The 20,231-nt window shown below is 35.9% G+C and overlaps 1 protein-coding gene and 2 pseudogenes across 1 annotated transcript; 2 read left to right on the top strand and 1 right to left on the bottom strand.

Annotated features, from left to right (window-relative positions):
* The first annotated feature begins 2,151 nt into the window (after positions 1 to 2,151).
* Positions 2,152 to 3,868, top strand: LOC132177223 (uncharacterized protein At4g06744 pseudogene; annotated as a pseudogene).
* A 128-nt stretch (positions 3,869 to 3,996) lies between these two features.
* Positions 3,997 to 9,068, bottom strand: LOC132180061 (serine hydroxymethyltransferase 3, chloroplastic). Its single transcript, XM_088515789.1, is given in 9 exon segments — positions 3,997 to 4,076; positions 4,873 to 4,977; positions 5,182 to 5,304; positions 5,383 to 5,495; positions 5,588 to 5,704; positions 5,797 to 5,975; positions 6,075 to 6,270; positions 7,990 to 8,232; positions 8,966 to 9,068. Coding segments are annotated over 8 exon segments (1,077 nt in total). The 5' UTR covers positions 8,201 to 8,232; positions 8,966 to 9,068; the 3' UTR covers positions 3,997 to 4,043.
* Positions 9,069 to 15,964: 6,896 nt separating this feature from the next.
* On the top strand, positions 15,965 to 18,186 carry LOC132178662 (uncharacterized protein At4g06744 pseudogene; annotated as a pseudogene).
* The last annotated feature ends 2,045 nt before the right edge of the window (positions 18,187 to 20,231 follow it).

Genomic DNA, 20,231 nt, shown 5'->3' with positions numbered 1-20,231 from the left:
TACAAAAAGACCAAAATATTCCTTATTTTTGTTTTTTTTTTTTTAAATAAAAAAAACGTTTTGGGAGTTGAAATTTTATACAAAAGTTAAGGGTATAAACATCATGTAACGTTTAAAATCTGATGGAGGGATCTAAATTGAGAGTAATTGAAAGTTCAGGAGATTAAATTGAGAGATTTTGAAATTTAAAGGGTTTTATTAAATCGGGTGGAAGTTCAGAGGTCTTCAGTGAAGTTTTCTCTAAAAACAAAAACAAAAACTTAAAAAGTGAGGAGGGTTCGGCCGCCCTCTTCTTTAAATTTGTTATGGTGGCTTAGCCACTCTCAAAACCAAAATTAGGGGTTCGTGTGGGTGATTCGGCCACCCCTAAAAGCAAAAGTGGATGCGAACCACCCCTATGTTTTTATTCAATAATAATAAAGGGCATTTTTTTTATATATATTTTTAACTTTTTTAATTTAAATTAATGTATTTAACGGATGCAAAAATTGAATTAGATGGAATGTCGATCTCTATGCCCTCTGATTTATTTGTCTCATTGAATGGCGCTTGTTAACAATTGCACTAAATTTTAATTACCAAGTTGTGGATATTCTTCCCACATTGATCTTTTGTATTGAAAAAAATAAATAAAAAAGAAGAAGAATCTCTGGGTCCATAATGAATGATGAATGATGATTGATGGGATTGGCTAAAGGACCCAAGTCCGAAGTCTCCCAAAGTCTTTTTTAATTAATATTATTATTATAGTTATGAGCTAATCTTCTCAAATGGACAAATTAAGTTAATTCCAATTATATATGTCTTTTCTTTGCGAAAAAAGTGATTTGGCCGCCCTTCAATCAAGTGCAGCCAATGGCTCATGGGGAACTTGCCCTTTCCTGGATAATCTTATCTCTTTCTTTTAAGCATAAAAAATTTCTTGGTATATATATATATATTATCTTTTCTCTTCTTTTGGGCATCAAATTTTCCTTGTATACCAAACTTAAAAAAATTTACTTCTACAAGTTTACATTAAATTCAGGTATGTTGGTGGCAAGGTTTATAAAATAATAGAATTGTAAAATTATTATTTTGGATGGATAATGACATATAATATTTCTAATAATAAGAGAAATTACCTCCAAAGACTCGGCCATGTACACTTTAAACTCTAGGGGTCTTATTAATTATATCATAGATCAAGTAGTCTTTAATTCTACACATATTTGTTCAAATGTTGCAAAGCACTCTTATGTATATAGACAAATATTTGTAAGTTACCATAAGAATTAAATAACAAAATTGTAAAAAAAAAGAAAAAAAAACCACAAATTAATCTAAACTTGCTAATATTTCTATGACAGATTTAATTAATATGAAAAAGAAAAAGAAAACAACAAATTATGGTTTAAAAATTAAGGGGTGGCCAGCCACCCCAATTGGGCCCGAGGGTGGCCAAGACCGGCCACCTCTTAATTTTATTTATTTATTATTATTATTATTTTAAATTTAGGATGAGGGCCTTTTGGGAAAAAAAAAAGGTCAGAATGGTTGAATTGCAACAATTTGGAAGTTTGGGAGAGTAAAATGTCACTTTTTAAATATTAGGGTTAAAAATACAAATTGATGAATAATTCAGTGGGGTAAAGTGTATTTTCCCCAATTTTGAACTATTTTGGCTAACAGTATGAGTGCATAATATTTCATAATGAAATTGTAACAATAAATTAATAAAAATCATGATTTTTTGTTAAAATACACCAACATGATCATTTTAATCTAAAGTGCGAGGAAGCAGTGACGATCGAACAGAGTTGCAAGAACATGTCTTCTGCCGAAAGTGAGAGGGCAGCAACTTCCAAACCGGACAAGGATTTACCAAATTGTCATCTATAGAGGCATGTGAGGGGAGAGATATTGACGTAACTCTTCGTTTATTGTTCCAAGATATTTGTTTTTGACGTTATGTTAAGTAGTTAATTGAATTTAATGTATCTCTTTGTAACAGTTGTTGTAGGATTCAATATCTCTTTGTAACGTAGAAGTCATTATCTCTTTGTAATGTGTACATTTAATTAGTATGCCATTATCTCTTTGTAACAGCACGTAGGATTCAATTTTATTTAAGCTAATGAAAGCCTAATCAGATGGATATGTAAGGAAATTATTTTCATCCATGTGTCAACTTTCCCGGAGTCTACGCACATTCTATAAAAACATCCCCATTATTCTATCTACTCTCAGAGGTCCTGTGTACAGAGAAGTGATGGCCACCATCTCTTTCTTTGCTTCACTTTTCTTATCAACTTTCTTGCTTCATTTGTGCTTGTTCTATGGGGTGGGTGCCGGCGATCCGGCTATTGGGTCCAATAGGGAAGCATTGGAAATTATTATAGGCGGCGGTGGTGGTAGCAACTATCCTGCTCCTCCTCCTGAAAATGAAAACTGTCCTCCTCCCCCTCCTGAACCTGAATGTCCCCCACCTCCATCGCCACCTCCACCTCCCCCTCCTGAACCTGAATGTCCCCCACCTCCGCCGCCTCCACCTCCGCCGCCCCTATCTCGACTTCAATTAGTCTACCCCGTACTTACACGTTTCAGAAACCTAGTCAAGCATGACCCATTTAATAAATTGGCCTCATGGGATCGCAAAGATAAAGACGTATGCAAATTCAACGGCTTAACCTGCGCCACTGTTCCGAAGTACAACCAAAGAGCACTTGCTGCGGTGGACTTCAACGGCTTTCACTTAGGTGGTGGTAAGGATGGCCTCCTTCTCTCAAAGTTCGTTGAAATGTTACCGGACATAACCGTGTTCCACGCGAACTCCAACAATTTCACCGGTGGCATCCCCAGGGATATCTCAAAGCTTCCATACTTCTACGAGCTAGATCTTAGCAACAACAAGTTGGAAGGGCAGTTCCCGATGGAAGTTCTTCGTGCCAAACAGCTCACCTTCTTGGACCTCCGGTTTAACAATCTTCAAGGCACGGTTCCACCCCAAGTGTTCTTGCTAGACGTGGACGTAATCTTTATCAACAACAACAATTTTTACCAGAATCTTCCTTATAATCTTGGCTCTACGCCAGCCCTTTATCTCACTTTTGCCAACAACAAGTTCACAGGGCCAATCCCGCCAAGCATTGGCAACGCCAAGGACACCCTCATTGAGGTGCTCTTCTTGAACAACAAGCTTACAGGGTGCTTGCCATTTGAGATTGGGTACCTGGAACACGCCACCGTTTTCGACGTGAGCATCAATCAATTGACGGGTCCAATACCCCACTCATTTCAGTGCCTGTCTAAAATAGAGGTGCTTAACCTGGCTGAGAACCAGTTCTATGGGTCGGTCCCGGATGAAATCTGCAAGCTGCCTAACCTGGGTGTCTTCAATTTATCAAACAACTTCTTCACCGAGGTGGGCCCTGAATGCAGAAAATTGATCCAAAAAAATTATCTTGATGTCAAACAGAATTGCATTATAGACCATCCATGTCAGAAATCAAAACGTGAATGTGCTGCATTTTTCTCCAAGATGTGGAACCACCGCTGCATCGAGAAGAACATGAATTACATTCCTTGTAAGAATAAGTATTATTCAGATCCTCTTGATTCGTCCTATCATCAACCAGTGACGGTTCCAGCACCTTCACCACTTTCCTATGGCGCTCTTAAACCGCATAGGCCGTGATTTTCGAGCTTTAATGGGGGGAGGCCTTTTGTAATATTACATTTACATATTTCTGTTCTCTGTATATATATTGACTAAAAGTCATGAATAAGGCAGTGTGTTCTAATTTGGCATCTCCATCAGATGCCAATTCTTATAGTGTAGTGCTGAAGATTGTTGGCTCCCTGCTAAACTGTATTCATCAGATAGCGTTCATAAATCATAATGCTGTCTAAGTCATTACTGTTCCCTTGCTTATGCTTATGATTATGATGATGATCATTCTTGGTGCCAATAATTGGTTGAATGGCGCCACATTTCCAGGATCAATAGCAGTCGGAGAAACTAATTTGGCTCCATTTTCATTTTCACTTTTTGGTGTCAAATATTATGTTAAAAGGGCATTCTCTCTGCAGGGAAACTTAAATTTTAAGACAATTAAGAAACAGAGCAGGAAAATAGTGGATAAAAATGACTTGCTTTTCTTCATTCAATAAACCAATTAAAATAGATTCCAACGTAGAATTAGACTCCTACAATCAAGGAACAATATAAGGAAAACTAACATCATGGACCCATTAATCGGCTAGAACTTCTAAACTAAAGGACTCAACAAGCAGGTTTGTGTTTGTGGGACCTGTTATTCGGTCCGTCAAAGACTCAGAACAGCTAGTGCGCAATAAAGGAAACATCAACTCAAGTACGAGACAGAAACTAGCTAGCTAGTACTACTCACGCGTATAAGTGAACCAATAATAAATTAATCAAAATAAAAAAGATAAGATTAGGATTCTATGGATAACCTCAAACTAATGTTAGGTTAAAATTTCCCAGACACCCAGACCAAGCATTTTGCGTAAAGCGCGTTAAGCAAAAAAAGGTTGTATTGACACCATATGTTTTTTTTCTTTTTTTTCCAAGTGAAAAAGGTTGGAGGGGGAGACCAATTGTGACTATTTTACTTAAGCATGACCATAATCATTTTTTTTTTTCAAGCAAACCGCAAGTCCTCCAATTGTGTGGTTTTGAGGACCTCCCTGGATAGGTAATTTTCAAAAAGTTGAAAGGCCCTAAACATGGAACGGTACAGAAGTAACAACAACAACAACGGTAACGATAGTAATACTATTAGTAATAAGAATATAACAACATCAACATCAACATCAATAATAATGATAGCTTCTCATAACAGAGTAAAAGAGAAAAGTCCAGCTGACCTGTATACCTGGGAAAACTGCATTGTTGATGACAGATTCTAAATCAACTCCGAGAACAGTATCCTTCTTGAAGAAGATCAAGCCACCTCTAGGACCTCTTAAAGACTGGAGAAAAATGTCTAAATTTATCAGGTCACGTTTGTGCACATTACAAGAAAGATAGTACAAGATTTTCAGAGGAATGATGATATTTTATCAGCACTCTCAGATCAAAATCCAGTTGTCACTTAATTACACCAAAAGTAAGGAAACCAAAACCAAAGAACTGAATTGGAGCGTATAGTAAAATTGGAAGAATGTGACACATACCTTGTGTGTTGCTGTGGTCACAATATCACAATACTCGAAAGGATTAGCAACAACAAATGCAGCAACAAGTCCGCTAATGTGAGCCATATCCATCATGAGAAAAGCACCAACAGCATCGGCAGTCTTCAATATCAAACAGGTCAGTTACCAACCCAAGACAGATATTATTGGAAAACAAGCATAACAACCTAAAACCCTTACCTTCCTCATGCGATGATAGTCAAAATCTCAAGGATAAGCACTAGCACCGGCAATAATGAGTTTTGGTCGAAAAAGAGTAGCAGTTTTTTCAAGCATGTCATAATCAACATGACCTGTTTCATATTTAAACAAAGTTAGAATTAACCTCCCGGTCAATGAATCAGTCATTCTATCCTTAACAAGTTTGAGAACAGAATTGCAGCACCTGCAGATTCGTCAAGTCGATAAGGCATAGACTCAAAATAAATTAATGTGCCCGATACCCGTCTTTTAGGAGTCATGAATCCATGAGACAAATGCCCCCCATGGGTAAGTCCAAACCCTAAGTTACAAGTAGAGATATGTAAATCCATGTATCCCAAGAGTGCAAATTCTAACAACAATAGCTAAAGTGAAGTGAGGATAACAACTTACCATGCATTAACCGGTCATGACGCTTTAATATCGACGTATAAACCTCAAAGTTAGCAGGAGAACCAGACAACGGCTGAACATTAACACCCCACTTCTTTCCATCTACTTGAAATGCTTCCAAAGCCCTTTGTTGACACAGTGTCTCAAGCTCATATATGTACTCATTGCCACCACAGTACCTGAGTTATATAGTAAAACTATTAGCAAAAAAAAAAAAAAAAACACTCAAACAAACACACACTCAATGTAACCATCTCCCTTAAATGAACAAAATATACCTTTTACCTGGTAGTCCTTCAGAATACTTGTTTGTCAGGCATGAGCCAACTGCTTCCATCACTGCCCGAGACGTAAAATTCTCTGAGGCAATACGCTCAAGGCTTTTGAACTGCCTCTCCTTCTCCTTGTCAATAATTAAACGGACTTCAGGATCAGCTTCACTCAAGCCATGGTCTACAAAGTTGCTTCCATTACCTATATTTCATAACATGCAATTCCACGCAAAACAGTCAGCCTTGACTAAATCCTGCTAATCAATGGTGTGCTATTAATTATCAACAGTAAGGATTGATTTTTTCATATGCTTCTGATTAACAGAATGCACTATATGTGAATAAAGCACAAATTTTATCAGAAATTATTATTTACACCTATCATTAGATAGTAAGTAGGAACCTCAAGAGATGAATGAGTATGCCAATGGAATCAGATCCTTGTAAGAAAATAACAGTCATTCTTGCCTATGCTAAAAACAGGTGCTCAACAAGTACAAAATTAGTATATATAAAATTTCCAGAAGGATGACAGAACCCAATTGAAGAAAAACTATAAGAATAAAAACACCTATCCTTATCTAGTCAGATCAGATAGAGATGCAAGAAGTAGAACAAAGCTCAGTTTCTAACTTAAGATGGCGGTAATACCGGCATCCTGATGTCATCAAGATAAAACTTAACATCACACTATAGTTATAAAAACAGTATGTCAACACCAATCTACTTTTGACAAATTTATGCTTGTCCTAACATCACATTTATTGTGAGTCCTTCTATCAGTTGACCGTTAGTTGACTTAATAAAAGTATATGTGGACTAATCAAATGTTGACACGTGGCACCTACTTTATTTTTTTTAAAAAAAAGAAAAAAAATTGAGGGTGGCTTTGGTGCCCAAGGGGGTTGCCGAAACCACCCCCAGTGGGTACTGGGGGTGGCCGACCCACCCCATGGAGCCTAGGGGTTGCCGAAACCACCCCCAACCACCATTGGTTTCCCAAGAAGGCCAAAATTTTAAGGTTTCTTAAACATAATTACATATTGCTAATTATAGAAAGAAATAAAAGATACAATACCCAAAGAGTAAAGGCACGTACTTTGGGAAGGAGATTAAGAAAAGTCGATTAAAAAAATAGAAAAAAAGATTGCAGAATCTCTCAATTAACAGATGAATCATATATAGTCTCGTTTTGCTGCAAATACACTTCCTTTTCTTCTTCTTCTTCTTCTTCTTCTTCTTCTAAAATTTCCTTAATAGTTTTTTTCTTTTTCAAATCATTGTTTTGGATTCTTCATGAAGTTTTTTCACAGACTGAATATACTCAATTACTTGCCAGTTACAATTAGCTAGGTGCATGTCTGCTAGCTAGTGAACAAACTTTCATATCAAGTTGATCAATATGAAACAAAAATCACATGGTTTGCAGATGTCGATTGCGGATGATAGTGACATAGCCTTTGTGTCCTGTTTCCGACTTGACCTAAAGGGTATGGCATTTTGGAATGGAACGAAAACATTAATCCCACTGAGTGGAGAAGGATCACTACGTACATCGATGTAGATAATATCTTATATATATTGTCGTTTGTCACCATCACAATTTGGTCCTCATAATTCCATCAACTTTTCCCTACAGACTACAACCAAAGAGAAACAAGTGTACACATGCACATGGTGTATTTCTGTTCTTTTTCAAGAGAATCGTAAAGTCGATCCTTTTCTGTGCCAATAATTTGCTGCATGGCGACACATTTCCACTTCAATAACTGCTGGAAATATATGCACGCCTCTTCTTAAGGAGGCGTTTAGCGTTCATGTGAGCCACCTCCAACAACTCAAAACACTCACACACAATATACAAAAAGGAAAGTACATTTTTTTTTTTTTTTTATCATAAATTTATTGTAGAGTCTGCTACCTCCAATTTCAGGCACAAAGACAGAAGAAGGTGGCCTCCCTGTAACCAAACCTCCTTCAATACAAGAACACCTACAGGCTTTCATCGAATTGACTTTTACATGTTGCGGAAATCCAACAACACTGGACCCTTTTGGAATAAAATTTGATCCCTTGGTCCAAATAGGCTGTTGAACCGAACCTCTCACTGCAGCTCCACTACAAGCCTGCATCTTGGCGTCCAATACTAGACTTCACACCCTTCCTACACCTTACAAATAAAAGAATGAGCATAAAACTCAACCCAATGCATATTAATTTGCTGTCATATTGAACAACTACAAATATGCATTAAAAGGTCATATACAATCATCGATTGAAAGCCAATAACAAAACTACGAACCAAAACAATCATATTTTACATAAAAACAAAAAAAAAAAATTTAAAAAGAAAAATTGTTTAAATATGCATATTCGAGAGAAAAAGTAAAATCATACCGTAGAAAATCGCAGGATTAAGGCAGAGAGGCCTACCTTTGTCAAAAAATTTCTCGGATTCTCGTGTATGAGCTAAACACCAGTTCTTTTGAAAAGCAGAGCCGCACACTTTTTGACGAAGAAATTTTTTTTTTTTAAAAAAAAAATCAATGAAAATGAAAATGCCACATCACTGGGTAAAGCATTATATAAAATAGAGATGAAAACACCGTAAAACAACTTATATCATCCCACTCCCATGAGGTTTTCACTGTGAAACTATGGCCACCCCTACTTCTCATTAAGACTTTTCCGATTTGATTCCCATATAACTATTCATCCATTCTCTTGGGCAGTGGAACGAACATAAATTGCAAGGTCAATCAGTGAAAAAATTGGCCCACTAAATTTGCTCTATCAATATCAAACACAATAATTCAGCAAAAATTGCAAAAACAGAGCTTGGGCAATGGAACAAACCAAACAGACAAATCAATTTTTTTTTTTTGCAAAAATCTCACCTTGCTTGAAGGAACAAACCAAACAGACAAAACAATAAGGAATTGCAACCCAAACTACGGCGGCGTTGGGCAGTGGCCGGCGTGCGATGGGTTGTTTAATGTTTATTATTAGGGCTAGAAGATGTTGAACTAAGGTCCAATTAAGTTTATACGAAGTTGGGCCTATAGAACCGTTCTATAGGCCCAAATATAGCCCATTAACAAAGGGACATCCTCTTTCTTTTTTTTTTTTTTTTTTTTTTTTTTTTGAGATGTCCGCACAAGAGGGGGGAGGGGGATTCGAACTAGTGACCTCCGCTTCATTAGGCGTCCATTAACAAAGGGACATCCTCTTTCCTATCCGAAAAGAAGCTTAAATTCTTTTTTGGTTCAATCCCTAAAAATGAATTGATATTGAAATAGGCAATAGGTCGCGATTTATCACGAAATGAATTCCAAAATGTGATATTAATTGTAACAAAAATAGTTAACCTAAATTTTATGAACCACCAAGGCTTACACATAAATCCCCAAGGGGTAACTCAGTCGGTTGTAGATCACGTTTCATGAAGCGGAGGTCACTAGTTCGAGTTCCCCTCTCCATTCCCTTGTGTGGACATGTCAAAAAAAAAAAAAAAAACAAATTACACATAAGATACTGAGTATTGTATAAAAAAATAGGTAGTTTTTTTTTTTTTTTTAATTAATTAATTTTTTTTTTTATAAGAACATTCTATATTTCTATTACATAAAAAGGGGTTACCTAAAAAAAAAAAAAAAAAAGGTGCCAAAATTGTAAACATAAAATAGGCAATAGGTCCAACAATCCCAATAAACCATAAAAGATTTGGACCTCTATAGCTTAGGCAAAAGCCAAGAAATTGTCAGCATAAAGTGGCTAAAACACTAAAATGGAGGATACGGACAAGGGCATAATTGTCTTGACTCTTGAGACCCTTCAATACTACCTAGACCCCAAAAAGGGACATAGATAGGGATATGACCTTCGTAATATCCTTTAACTCTACCAGTACTTTTGTTAGGTAACAACAACCATCAAGAAGAGGTTGAGGGAGGGGAGGGGGGGGGGGGGGGGGGGGGGGATTGCTGAACACAGAACATGATATGTCATTAAGGATAACAAACCCATAAACCCGGGTAGAAACAAACCCACAAATGAAAAAACAAAAAATACAAAGCAAACAACATAAACGTAACAAAGACTACAAAAATACAAAAAAAATAACATAAATAAAAATCTAAGCCCAACAACAAAAAATAGAACATATGCAAAGGCGAAGAGGGAGATACAACACATGAAAGCCTTGAGGAGGCGCGTGGATGCCACGATGAGCTAAAGCCAATGGCTAAGGCCTCATAAGAGATATATTGGGCTAAAAAAAAATCTAGCCATAAAGACATTAATTGAAGGTAGCATCAAGAGAGGGAGGACGAGGGTGAAGAGAGGGGATCGAGGTCCTCAAATTGGTTTCCTCCTGTGGTGCAAGAGAGAAGAGGGGGAGGTTTAACCTAGGTGTTAGAGACTTATGGTCTGTTTATAAAAAAAAAATATGTAGTTAACATCAATAAAATGATCTTTCCTCTCAAGATTATTGATCAATATCAGGTTGACACATATACATATCCGTCTTTTGCAAGTACATATAAGAAAAAGTAGGATTAGGATTCTGTGCAATGATATTGTCCTATTATATGTGCAATGGCCAACTTCATGCGACAGAACATCAGACCCTACTCTATTCGAGCAATTGTCCGAGCAACTAGACAGGTACTTGAGCTCTTGCCCAAAATGATGCCCGAACTCTTGTCAGAACAAACTAGGGTCCCAATACTCTTTCACACGAAGCTATTCATTGCTGATGCAAATTGCCAAACTCATTGCCACATTGGAGGGGATCCTCCTAAAAAGCAAGTAGCCCAAGAAATGCCCTGCAAGCACACATACAGAGAAAGCAAACCTTATAAATTATTGATGTCCGACACTCCCTGACAGCTTGTTGTACATGATTGAGGTTTGACAATGTTCACTAAAGACCAAACTTGTGCAAGTAATACTGCTTTGCCATGATACTTCAACTAATTTGGTTTACCACGAAGGCAAAATTTTAAGGTTCCTCCCACTATTCTCCCCGGCAATAGTGGGAGAATTGTACACCAAATTTTTTGGAAATTTTGGCCATTTATTTTCCGCTAACATCCACCAATCACTTATATAAAATAATAAAATATTATTTTTTTAAAAAAATAAATATAAAATAAAATAATAAAAAATAAAATAAATTATTAAAAATATATAGGTGGTTCGGGCACTCCATTTTTCCTTAAGGGGTGGCTGGCCACCCCATCTCAACCTTGGGGGTGGCCATGGGGTGGCTCCGGCCACCCCCAAACAGTCAGAGTAGCGGGCCATCTCAGCTTCCCTCTTGGTGCATGTCGGCAACTGGCCTGACCTCTCCAACTGTTTTCCCAATTATCTGCTCAGCTGAAAAAATCAGACAAACCATGAAAAAGATATTTGTAAATTAAGAAATATAGAAAAAATCCCAGATGAGTACGCAAGTATGTACCTCTTTGCTCATCAAGGTTTTGGCGATGATTCTGTGAACAAAACCCATAATTTAATTAAGAAGGTGTTAACTGTTAACACAGAGAAAAAGCACATAAATAAACAAAAATTAGGACGCGAATGCCAGAGATTATACCCAAGAACATGCCCACCACCGCGGTGGACCTACTGAGAAACTAAGCAAACCCTTTGGAATCTGGATTTAGCAATCATCTTCTTCTCCTGCATCTCTCTCTAATCTCTATTGGTCTACTTGTTCAGTTAAATATGATTAAGATTCAGAGAATTATTTGTTGAGATTTTTCAAGTCTGTTTGGGGTTAGGCCCCAGGGGGTGGTTCGGCTACCTCCTTCCGGCCCTTGGGAGTGGCTTCGGCCACCCCAAGGCTGAGCTGGGGTGGCCGGCCACCTCCTATGGAGAAAATGGGGGTAGCGGAACCACCCCATATATTTTTTATAATTTAATTTATTTTATATTATATTTTAAAAAATAATAATATATATTTTTTATTTTATATTAAATGAGACATATGGTAGATTGGTAGCTGTTGGATGAAAATAAATAGCCATGATTTCAACAAAAATTGGTGGACAATTCTCAATAGGCTGGGGATCTCAATCCGCTTTTCCATCATACTTTGAACTAATTTGGTTTCCCAAGAAGGCCAAAATTTTAAGGTTTCTTAAACGTAATTACATATTCCTAATTATAGAAAGAAATAAAAGATACAATACCCAAAGAGTAAAGGCACGTACTTTGGGAAGGAGATTAAGAAATGTGGATTAAAAAAATAGAAAAAAAGATTGCAGAATCTCTCAATTAACAGATGAATCATATATAGTCTCTCGTTTTGCTGCAAATACATTTCCTTTTCTTGTTCTTCTTCTTCTAAAATTTCCTTAATAGTTTTTTTCTTTTTCAAATCATTTGTTTTGGATTCTTCATGAAGTTTTTTCACAGACTGAATATACCCAATTAATTGCCAGTTACAACTTACAATTAGCTACGTGCATGTCTGCTAGCTAGTGAACAAACTTTCATATCAAGTTGATCAATATGAAACAAAAATCACATGGTTTGCAGATGTTGATTGTGGATGATAGTCACATAGCCTTTGTGTCCTGTTTCCGACTTGACCTAAAGGGTATGGCATTTTTGGAATGGAACGAAAACATTAATTCCACTGAGTGGAGAAGGATCACTACGTACATCGATGTAGATAATATCTTATATATATTGTCGTTTGTCACCATCACAATTTGGTCCTCATAATTCCATCAACTTTTCCCTACAGACTACAACCAAAGAGAAACAAGTGTACACATGCACATGGTGTATTTCTGTTCTTTTTCAAGAGAATCGTAAAGTTGATCCTTTTCTGTGCCAATAATTTGCTGCATGGCGACACATTTCCACTTCAATGACTAGCTGGAAATATATGCACGACAAGTTATACAACATGTGCAAACAAATTTGGCTCCGGCCAATTTCAACTTAAGCTGCCAAATAAACTAATTAAAAACGCAGTATATATACAGATTTGACACCTTCCTGATCATCATCATTGTACGGATAAATTATCATTTCATGACGTGTAAAGCTGAAAATTCATTTACTTTGCGAGTTTTGTTTCTGCATAATAATAAATATATGGGAAAATTGCACTTTACTATTTTTAAATTTGAGACGTTTTTTAATTCGATTTTTAATGTTTCAATTTTTATAATACACCTTCTAAACTTTAATTTTTTTTTTTTTTTTTTTTTTTTTTTTTCAATTTGATCAATGTTATCCTAAAGTTCCATATTATTCCTAATTTTTTTATTTATTATTTTTTTTTATAAAAAATAAAAAAATAAAATTTGAAGGTACAAAAATGGCCAAATGGCCAAAGGAGGGGCTACGGCCACCTTTTTTTAAAATTTTTTATTAAAAAAAAAATAGGCACAATATGAAAATTTTAAGATAATATTGGTCGAATTAAAAAAAAAAAAAAATTATAAGTTTAAGAGGTGTATTGCAAAAAATTAAAATATTATAAGTCAAATTGAAAACCGTCCCAAAATTTGAATCATAAAGTGTACTTTTTCATACAAAAAGATTGATTGGATTCTTAGCGATGATCATTTTTATTAGCGGCTGTGATGAAGCCAATTTGGTTGATTCATTGTACAGCGGACCATTCCTCCGTGCTTCCATCAGCACCATAGGTTATCTCAGGATCCTTCTTTCACCTAATAACTTGAAGCCTTCAAATTTTTCCACATTCTTTATAGAAAGTAGGTACCATGATTACATTGTCGGGGAGACCTTTAAGCCAATTCCCTGGATTGGCTGCAACACTTCAAAATTATTACTAACTAATGATTGAGTAAATAATTAAATTTAGAAAAAAAAAATATATATATTTTAGTTCCTAAATTATTACTTTTTTTTTGGGCCTCTAAATTATTAAGAATGACACTTGAACTATAAATTTTTGACAAAAAAGTTCATTAGGACTTCGTAAATACTAATTTCTTTTTGTTTTTTTTTTTTTAAAAATAAACTAAAATAATTAATAAGTTAAAAATCAAAATAAAACTAAATTAAAAATAAAAATAAGGAGAAATTTCACTGAAGACCCACGAACTTTCACCCGTCTTGAAATACTTCCCATAAACTTTAAAATCTCTCAATTTAGTCTTTTAAACTTTCAATTGCTCTCAATTTAGACCCCTCCGTCAATTTTAGCCGTTAAAAATACAAAAAACACCAAAATATCCCTATTTTTGTTTTTTTTTAAAATAAAAAAACGTTTTGGGAGTTGAAATTTTATACAAAAGTCAGGAGTATATACGTCATGCAACATTTAAAATCTGATGGAGGGGTCTAAGTTGAGAGCAATTAAAAATTCAAGGGACTAAATTAAGAGATTTTGAAGTTTAGGGAGTTTATCAAATCGAATAGAAGTTCAAGAGTCTTCAGTGAAGTTTCTCCTAAAAACAAAAACAAAAACTTAAAAAGTGAGGAGGGTTCAGCCGCCCTCTTCTAAAATTTATGATGGTGGCTCGGCCACTCTCAAAACCAAAATTGGGGGTTCGTGCGGGTGATTCGGCCACCCCAAAAGCAAAAGTGGATGCAAACTACCCCTATGTTTTTATTTAATAATAATAAAGGGCATTTTTTTTTTTTGTATATTTTTAACATTTTTAATTTAAATTAATGTGTTTAATTACTGATGCAAAAATTGAATTAGATGGAATGTCGATCTCATGCCCTCTTATTTATTTGTCTCATTGAATGGCGCTGGTTAACAATTGCACTGTATTGATTTTTTTTTTTTAAATAAAAATAAAAATAAAAAGGAAGAAGAATCTCTAGGTCGATGATGATTGATGGGATTGGCTAAAGCATCCAACCCCCAAGTCTCCCCCAAGTCTTTGTTAATTAATATTATTATTATAATTATGAGCTGTCTTCCCAAATTGCCAAATTAAGCCAATTCCAAGTATATATGTCTCTTTGCGAAAAAGTGGTTTGTCTGCCCTTTATCTGTTCAATCAAGTGCAGCCAATGGCTCAAGGGGGCCTTGCCCTTTCCTGGATAATCTCATCTCTTTCTTTTAAGCATAAAAAATTTCTTGGTATATATATATATATATATATATATATTATCTTTTTTCTTCTTTTGGGCATCAAATTTTCCTTGTATACCAAACTTAAAAAATTTTACTTCTACAAGTTTACATTATATTCATGTATGTTGGTGGCAAGGTTTATAAAATAATAGAATTGTAAAATTATTATTTTGGATGGATAATAATGACATATAATATTTCTAATAAGAAGAGAAATTACCTACAAAGACTCGCCCATGTACACTTTAAACTCTAGGGGTCTTATTAATTATATCATAGATCAAGTAGTCTTTAATTCTACACATATTTGTTCAAATGTTGCAAAGCACTCTTATGTATGTAGACAAATATTTGTAAGTTACCATAAGAATTAAATAACAAAATTGTAAAAAAAGAAAAAGAAAACCACAAATTAATGTAAACTTGCTGACATTTTTGTAATAGATTTAATTGATATGAAAAAGAAAAAGAAAACCACAAATTAAGGTTTAAAAATTAAGGGGTGGCCGGCCACCCCAATCGGGCCTGGGGGTGGCTTCGGCCGCCCCTTAATTTTTAATTTTTTTTTTTTAAATTTTAATTTTATTTTATTATTATTATTTTTTTTAACTTGAGATGTAGGCATTTTAAGGAAAAGAAAAAGAAAAAGAAAAAAAAGACCAGAATGGTTGAATTATAACAATTTAGAAGTTTGAAAGGGTAAAATGTCACTTTTTAAATATTGGGGTTAAAAGTGTAAATGAGTAGATAATTCAGTGGGGTAAAAAATGTATTTTCCCCAATTTTAAACTATTTTGGCTAACAATATGAGTGCATAATATTTCATAATGAAATTGTAACAATAAATTAATAAAAATAATGATTTTTTTGTTAAAATACACCAACATGATCATTTTAATCTAAAGTGCGAGGAATCAATGACAAAAAAACAGAGCTGCAAGGAAAAGCTTTCTTCCGAAAGTGAGAGGGTAGCAACCTCCAAACCGGACAATGATTTACAGAATTGTCACCTGTAAGCATGTGAGGGGGGAGACCTCTGACTTTTCTTCTCGGAGTCTACGCACATTCTATAAAAACTTCCCCATTATTCTATCTATTCTCAGAGGTCCTGCATGTGTACAGAGAAGTGATGGCCGCCATCTCTTTCTTTGCTTCACTTTTCATCTCTTTCTTAGCTTCACTTTTCTTATCAACTTTCTTGCTTCATTTGTGCTTGTTCTATGGGGTGGGTGCCGGTGATCCGGCTATTGGGTCCAATAGGGAAGCATTGGAAATTATTATAGGCGGCGGTGGTGGTCGCAACTATCCTCCTCCTGAATATGAAAACCATCCTCCTCCTGAATATGAAAACCGTCCTCCTCCCCCTCTTGAACCTGAATGTCCCCCACCTCCATCGCCACCTCCACCTCCACCGCCTCCATCTCCGCCGCCCCCATCTCCCCCGCCTCCATCTCCGCCGCCCCCATCTCCGCCGCCTCCATCACCGCCGCCCCCATCTCCGCCGCCCCCATCTCCGCCGCCTCCACCTCCGTCGCCTCCACCTCCGCCGCCCCTAACTCGACTTCAATTAGTCTACCCCGTACTTCAACGTTTCAGAAAACTAGTCACGCAGGACCCATTTAAAAATTTGGCCTCATGGGATCGCAAAGATAAAGACGTATGCAAATTCAACGGCTTAACCTGCGCCACCGTTCCGAAGTACAACCAAAAAGCACTTGCTGCGGTGGACCTCAACGGCTTTCACTTAGGTGGTGGTAAGGACGGCCTCCCTCTCTCAAAGTTCGTTGAAATGTTACCGGACATAACCGTGTTCCACGCGAACTCCAACAATTTCACCGGTGGCATCCCCAGGGATATCTCAAAGCTTCCGTACTTCTACGAGCTAGATCTTAGCAACAACAAGTTGGAAGGGCAGTTCCCGATGGAAGTTCTTCGTGCCAAACAGCTCACCTTCTTGGACCTCCGGTTTAACAATCTTCAAGGCACGGTTCCACCCGAAGTGTTCATGCTAGACGTGGACGTAATCTTCATCAACAACAACAATTTTTACCAGAATCTTCCTTATAATCTTGGCTCTACGCCAGCCCTTTATCTCACTTTTGCCAACAACAAGTTCACAGGGCCAATCCCGCCAAGCATTGGCAACGCTAAGGACACCCTCATTGAGGTGCTCTTCTTGAACAACAAGCTTACAGGTTGCTTGCCAATTGAGATTGGGAAACTGAAATTGGCCACTGTTTTTGATGTGAGCATCAATCAATTGACGGGTCCAATACCCCACTCATTTCAGTGCCTGTCTAAAATAGAGGTGCTTAACCTGTCTCGGAACGAGTTCTATGGGTCGGTCCCGGATGAAATCTGCAAGCTGCCTAACCTGGGTTCCTTCGATTTATCAAACAACTTCTTCACCGAGGTGGGCCCTGAATGCAGAAAATTGATCCATAAAAATTATCTTGATGTCAAACAGAATTGCATTATAGACCTTCCATATCAGAAATCAAAACATGAATGTGCTGCATTTTTCTCCAAGATGTGGAACCACCGCTGCAACGAGAACAACATGAATTACATTCCTTGTACGAAAAAGTATTATTCAGATCCTCTTGATTCGTCCTATCATCAACCGGCGACGGTTCCAGCACCTTCACCACTTTCCTATGGCGCTCTTAAACCGCATAGGCCGTGATTTTCGAGCTTTAATGGGGGGAGGCCTTTTGTAATATTACATTTACATATTTCTGTTCTCTGTATATATATTGACTAAAAGTCATGAATAAGGCAGTGTGTTCTAATTTGGCATCTCCATCAGATGCCAATTCTTATAGTGTAGTGCTGAAGATTGTTGGCCCCCTGCTAAACTGTATTCATCAGATAGCGTTCATAAATCATAATGTTGTCTAAGTCATTACTGTTCCCTTGCTTATGCTTATGCTTATGATGATGATCATTCTTTGTGCCAATAATTGGTTGAATGGCGCCACATTTCCAGGATCAATAGCAGTCGGAGAAACTAATTTGGCTCCATTTTCATTTTCACTTGTTTTTTTGTGTCAAATATGTTAAAAGGGTATTCTCTCTGCAGAGAAACTTAAATTTTAAGACAATTAAGAAACAGAGCAGGAAAATAGTGGATAAAAATGACTTGCTTTTCTTCATTCAATAAACCAATTAAAATAGATTCCAACGTAGAATTAGACTCCTACAATCAAGGAACAATATAAGGAAAACTAACATCATGGACCCGTTAATCGGCTAGAACTTCTAAACTAAAGGACCCAGCAAGCAGGTTTGTGTTTGTGGGACCAGTTATTCGGTCCGTCAAAGACTCGAACAGCTAGTGCGCAATCAAGGAAACATCAACTCAAGTACGAGACAGAAACTAGCTAGCTAGGACCACTCACGCGTATAAGTGAACCAATAATAAATTAATCAAAATAAAAAACGATACGATTAGGATTCTATGGATAACCTCAACTAATGTTGGGGTAAAATTTCCCAAACACCCAGACGAAGCATTTTTCGTAAAGCGCGTTTAGCGAAAAAGGTTGTATGGGCACCATATGTTTTCTTTTTTAGGCTAAAAGTGTTAGAGAGGAAAATCCATTGTAGTTATTTTATTTGAGCGTGACCATAATAACATTAACATGTGGAAGACTACTCAGGAGGGACTTAGACATATGAACATGAAAAGTTAGCTTTATTAGTGATACAAGCCACACTTTATATAATTATACGAGAAAACTTTAAAGCTGCTCTGAACTTTCACACGTTTTGATATGACTCCCTCAAAGTTTAAAAACGTTCAATTTCACTCCGAACTTCTAATTTGATACAATTACCATCTCCATTAGGATTTGGCGTTAAAATCCTAATATGGAATCTATGAAAAATACCAAAGTACCCTCCATTTATTTTTTTATTAAATTTAATTTGAAATTTAGGGTAAATTTATAATTTTATACAAGTTTTAGGAGGTATAAAGGTTATTTCATCATTTTTACCTTATGTTTCAATGCCCAAGGAAAGAAATTGCATCAAATTAAAAGTTCAAATGGTGAAATTGATAGTTTTTAAACTTTAGGAGATCATGTCAAAACGCGTAAAAGTTTAGAGATCGTTGTGAAGTTAACCCTAATTATATATATCGCAAGTATCCTGTGTTATGGTTTTTGTTTGGTTGCGTAGGAAAAAAAAAAAAAAAAGAAGTTTGGCTGAATTTTTTTTTTTTTTTTTTTTTTTTTTTTTGAAGTTTGGCTGATTCAATGCTCAAAACAAGTACCTAAAGATAATTTGTGGTTAGGTAGATTTGTGCTTAAGATTTAAGTTGTAAAATCTTTAAGAAAATCAAGTACAATAAGATGTGTTCGCAAGTCTGTCTGCAATTAATGTCCAGATGGATTTGCTCGGACACATGTTTGGTCTGCAGTTCTGTTTGCACCTGTCAAGATGTTTTGAAGAAATATAATGCTTCATCCGTTGAAATGTTTAGACCATTACAGGGGTTGTAAGTGTATTTTGCTTGTATTTGAGTCTTTTTGCAAGAACTTTTAACAATAATAATATATATAACACATTGCATATATAGCCTTATGGGTTTAAAGTCAGTAACCTTTGAATTAAGGTTGTTTTATTTTTGAAATAGGAACAATGTGTATTTCTTTAATAGCATCTATCATTCTTCCAATGCTTAACTGTGACTCTGCTTTTACTTTGTTTTGCCTTGAGCACTGTTTTTATCCAATCTCAGCTAAACTTTCTAGCTAAGACAATAAAGAATGGTAGGCTCGAACTATAACTTCCACATCTCTACTTATTGACACAATTCTGATCACAATTTAAGATTAATTGTTATTTTGGATGGATAATAATATATAATATATTTGTATAAATAATAATTTTCTAATAATAAAATTAAGTTCACTAGTGTGCATGATTTTTATACAAATAAAAATCATGTACTAGTGATTTAAAATGCTATATGATTTAAAAATAGATTTGAGAATAATTTGTTACATGTTAGAAGATGAATGTTACAATTTCTCTTAGTGTTCTTGTACGTGGATATTGTTTTCTAAAAACAA

The sequence above is a fragment of the Corylus avellana genome, chromosome 4 (genome assembly GCF_965113065.1).
Source record: "Corylus avellana chromosome 4, dhCorAvel1.hap1.2, whole genome shotgun sequence".
Taxonomy (NCBI): Eukaryota; Viridiplantae; Streptophyta; class Magnoliopsida; order Fagales; family Betulaceae; genus Corylus; species Corylus avellana.
This window is presented reverse-complemented; position numbering and strand designations above follow the sequence as displayed.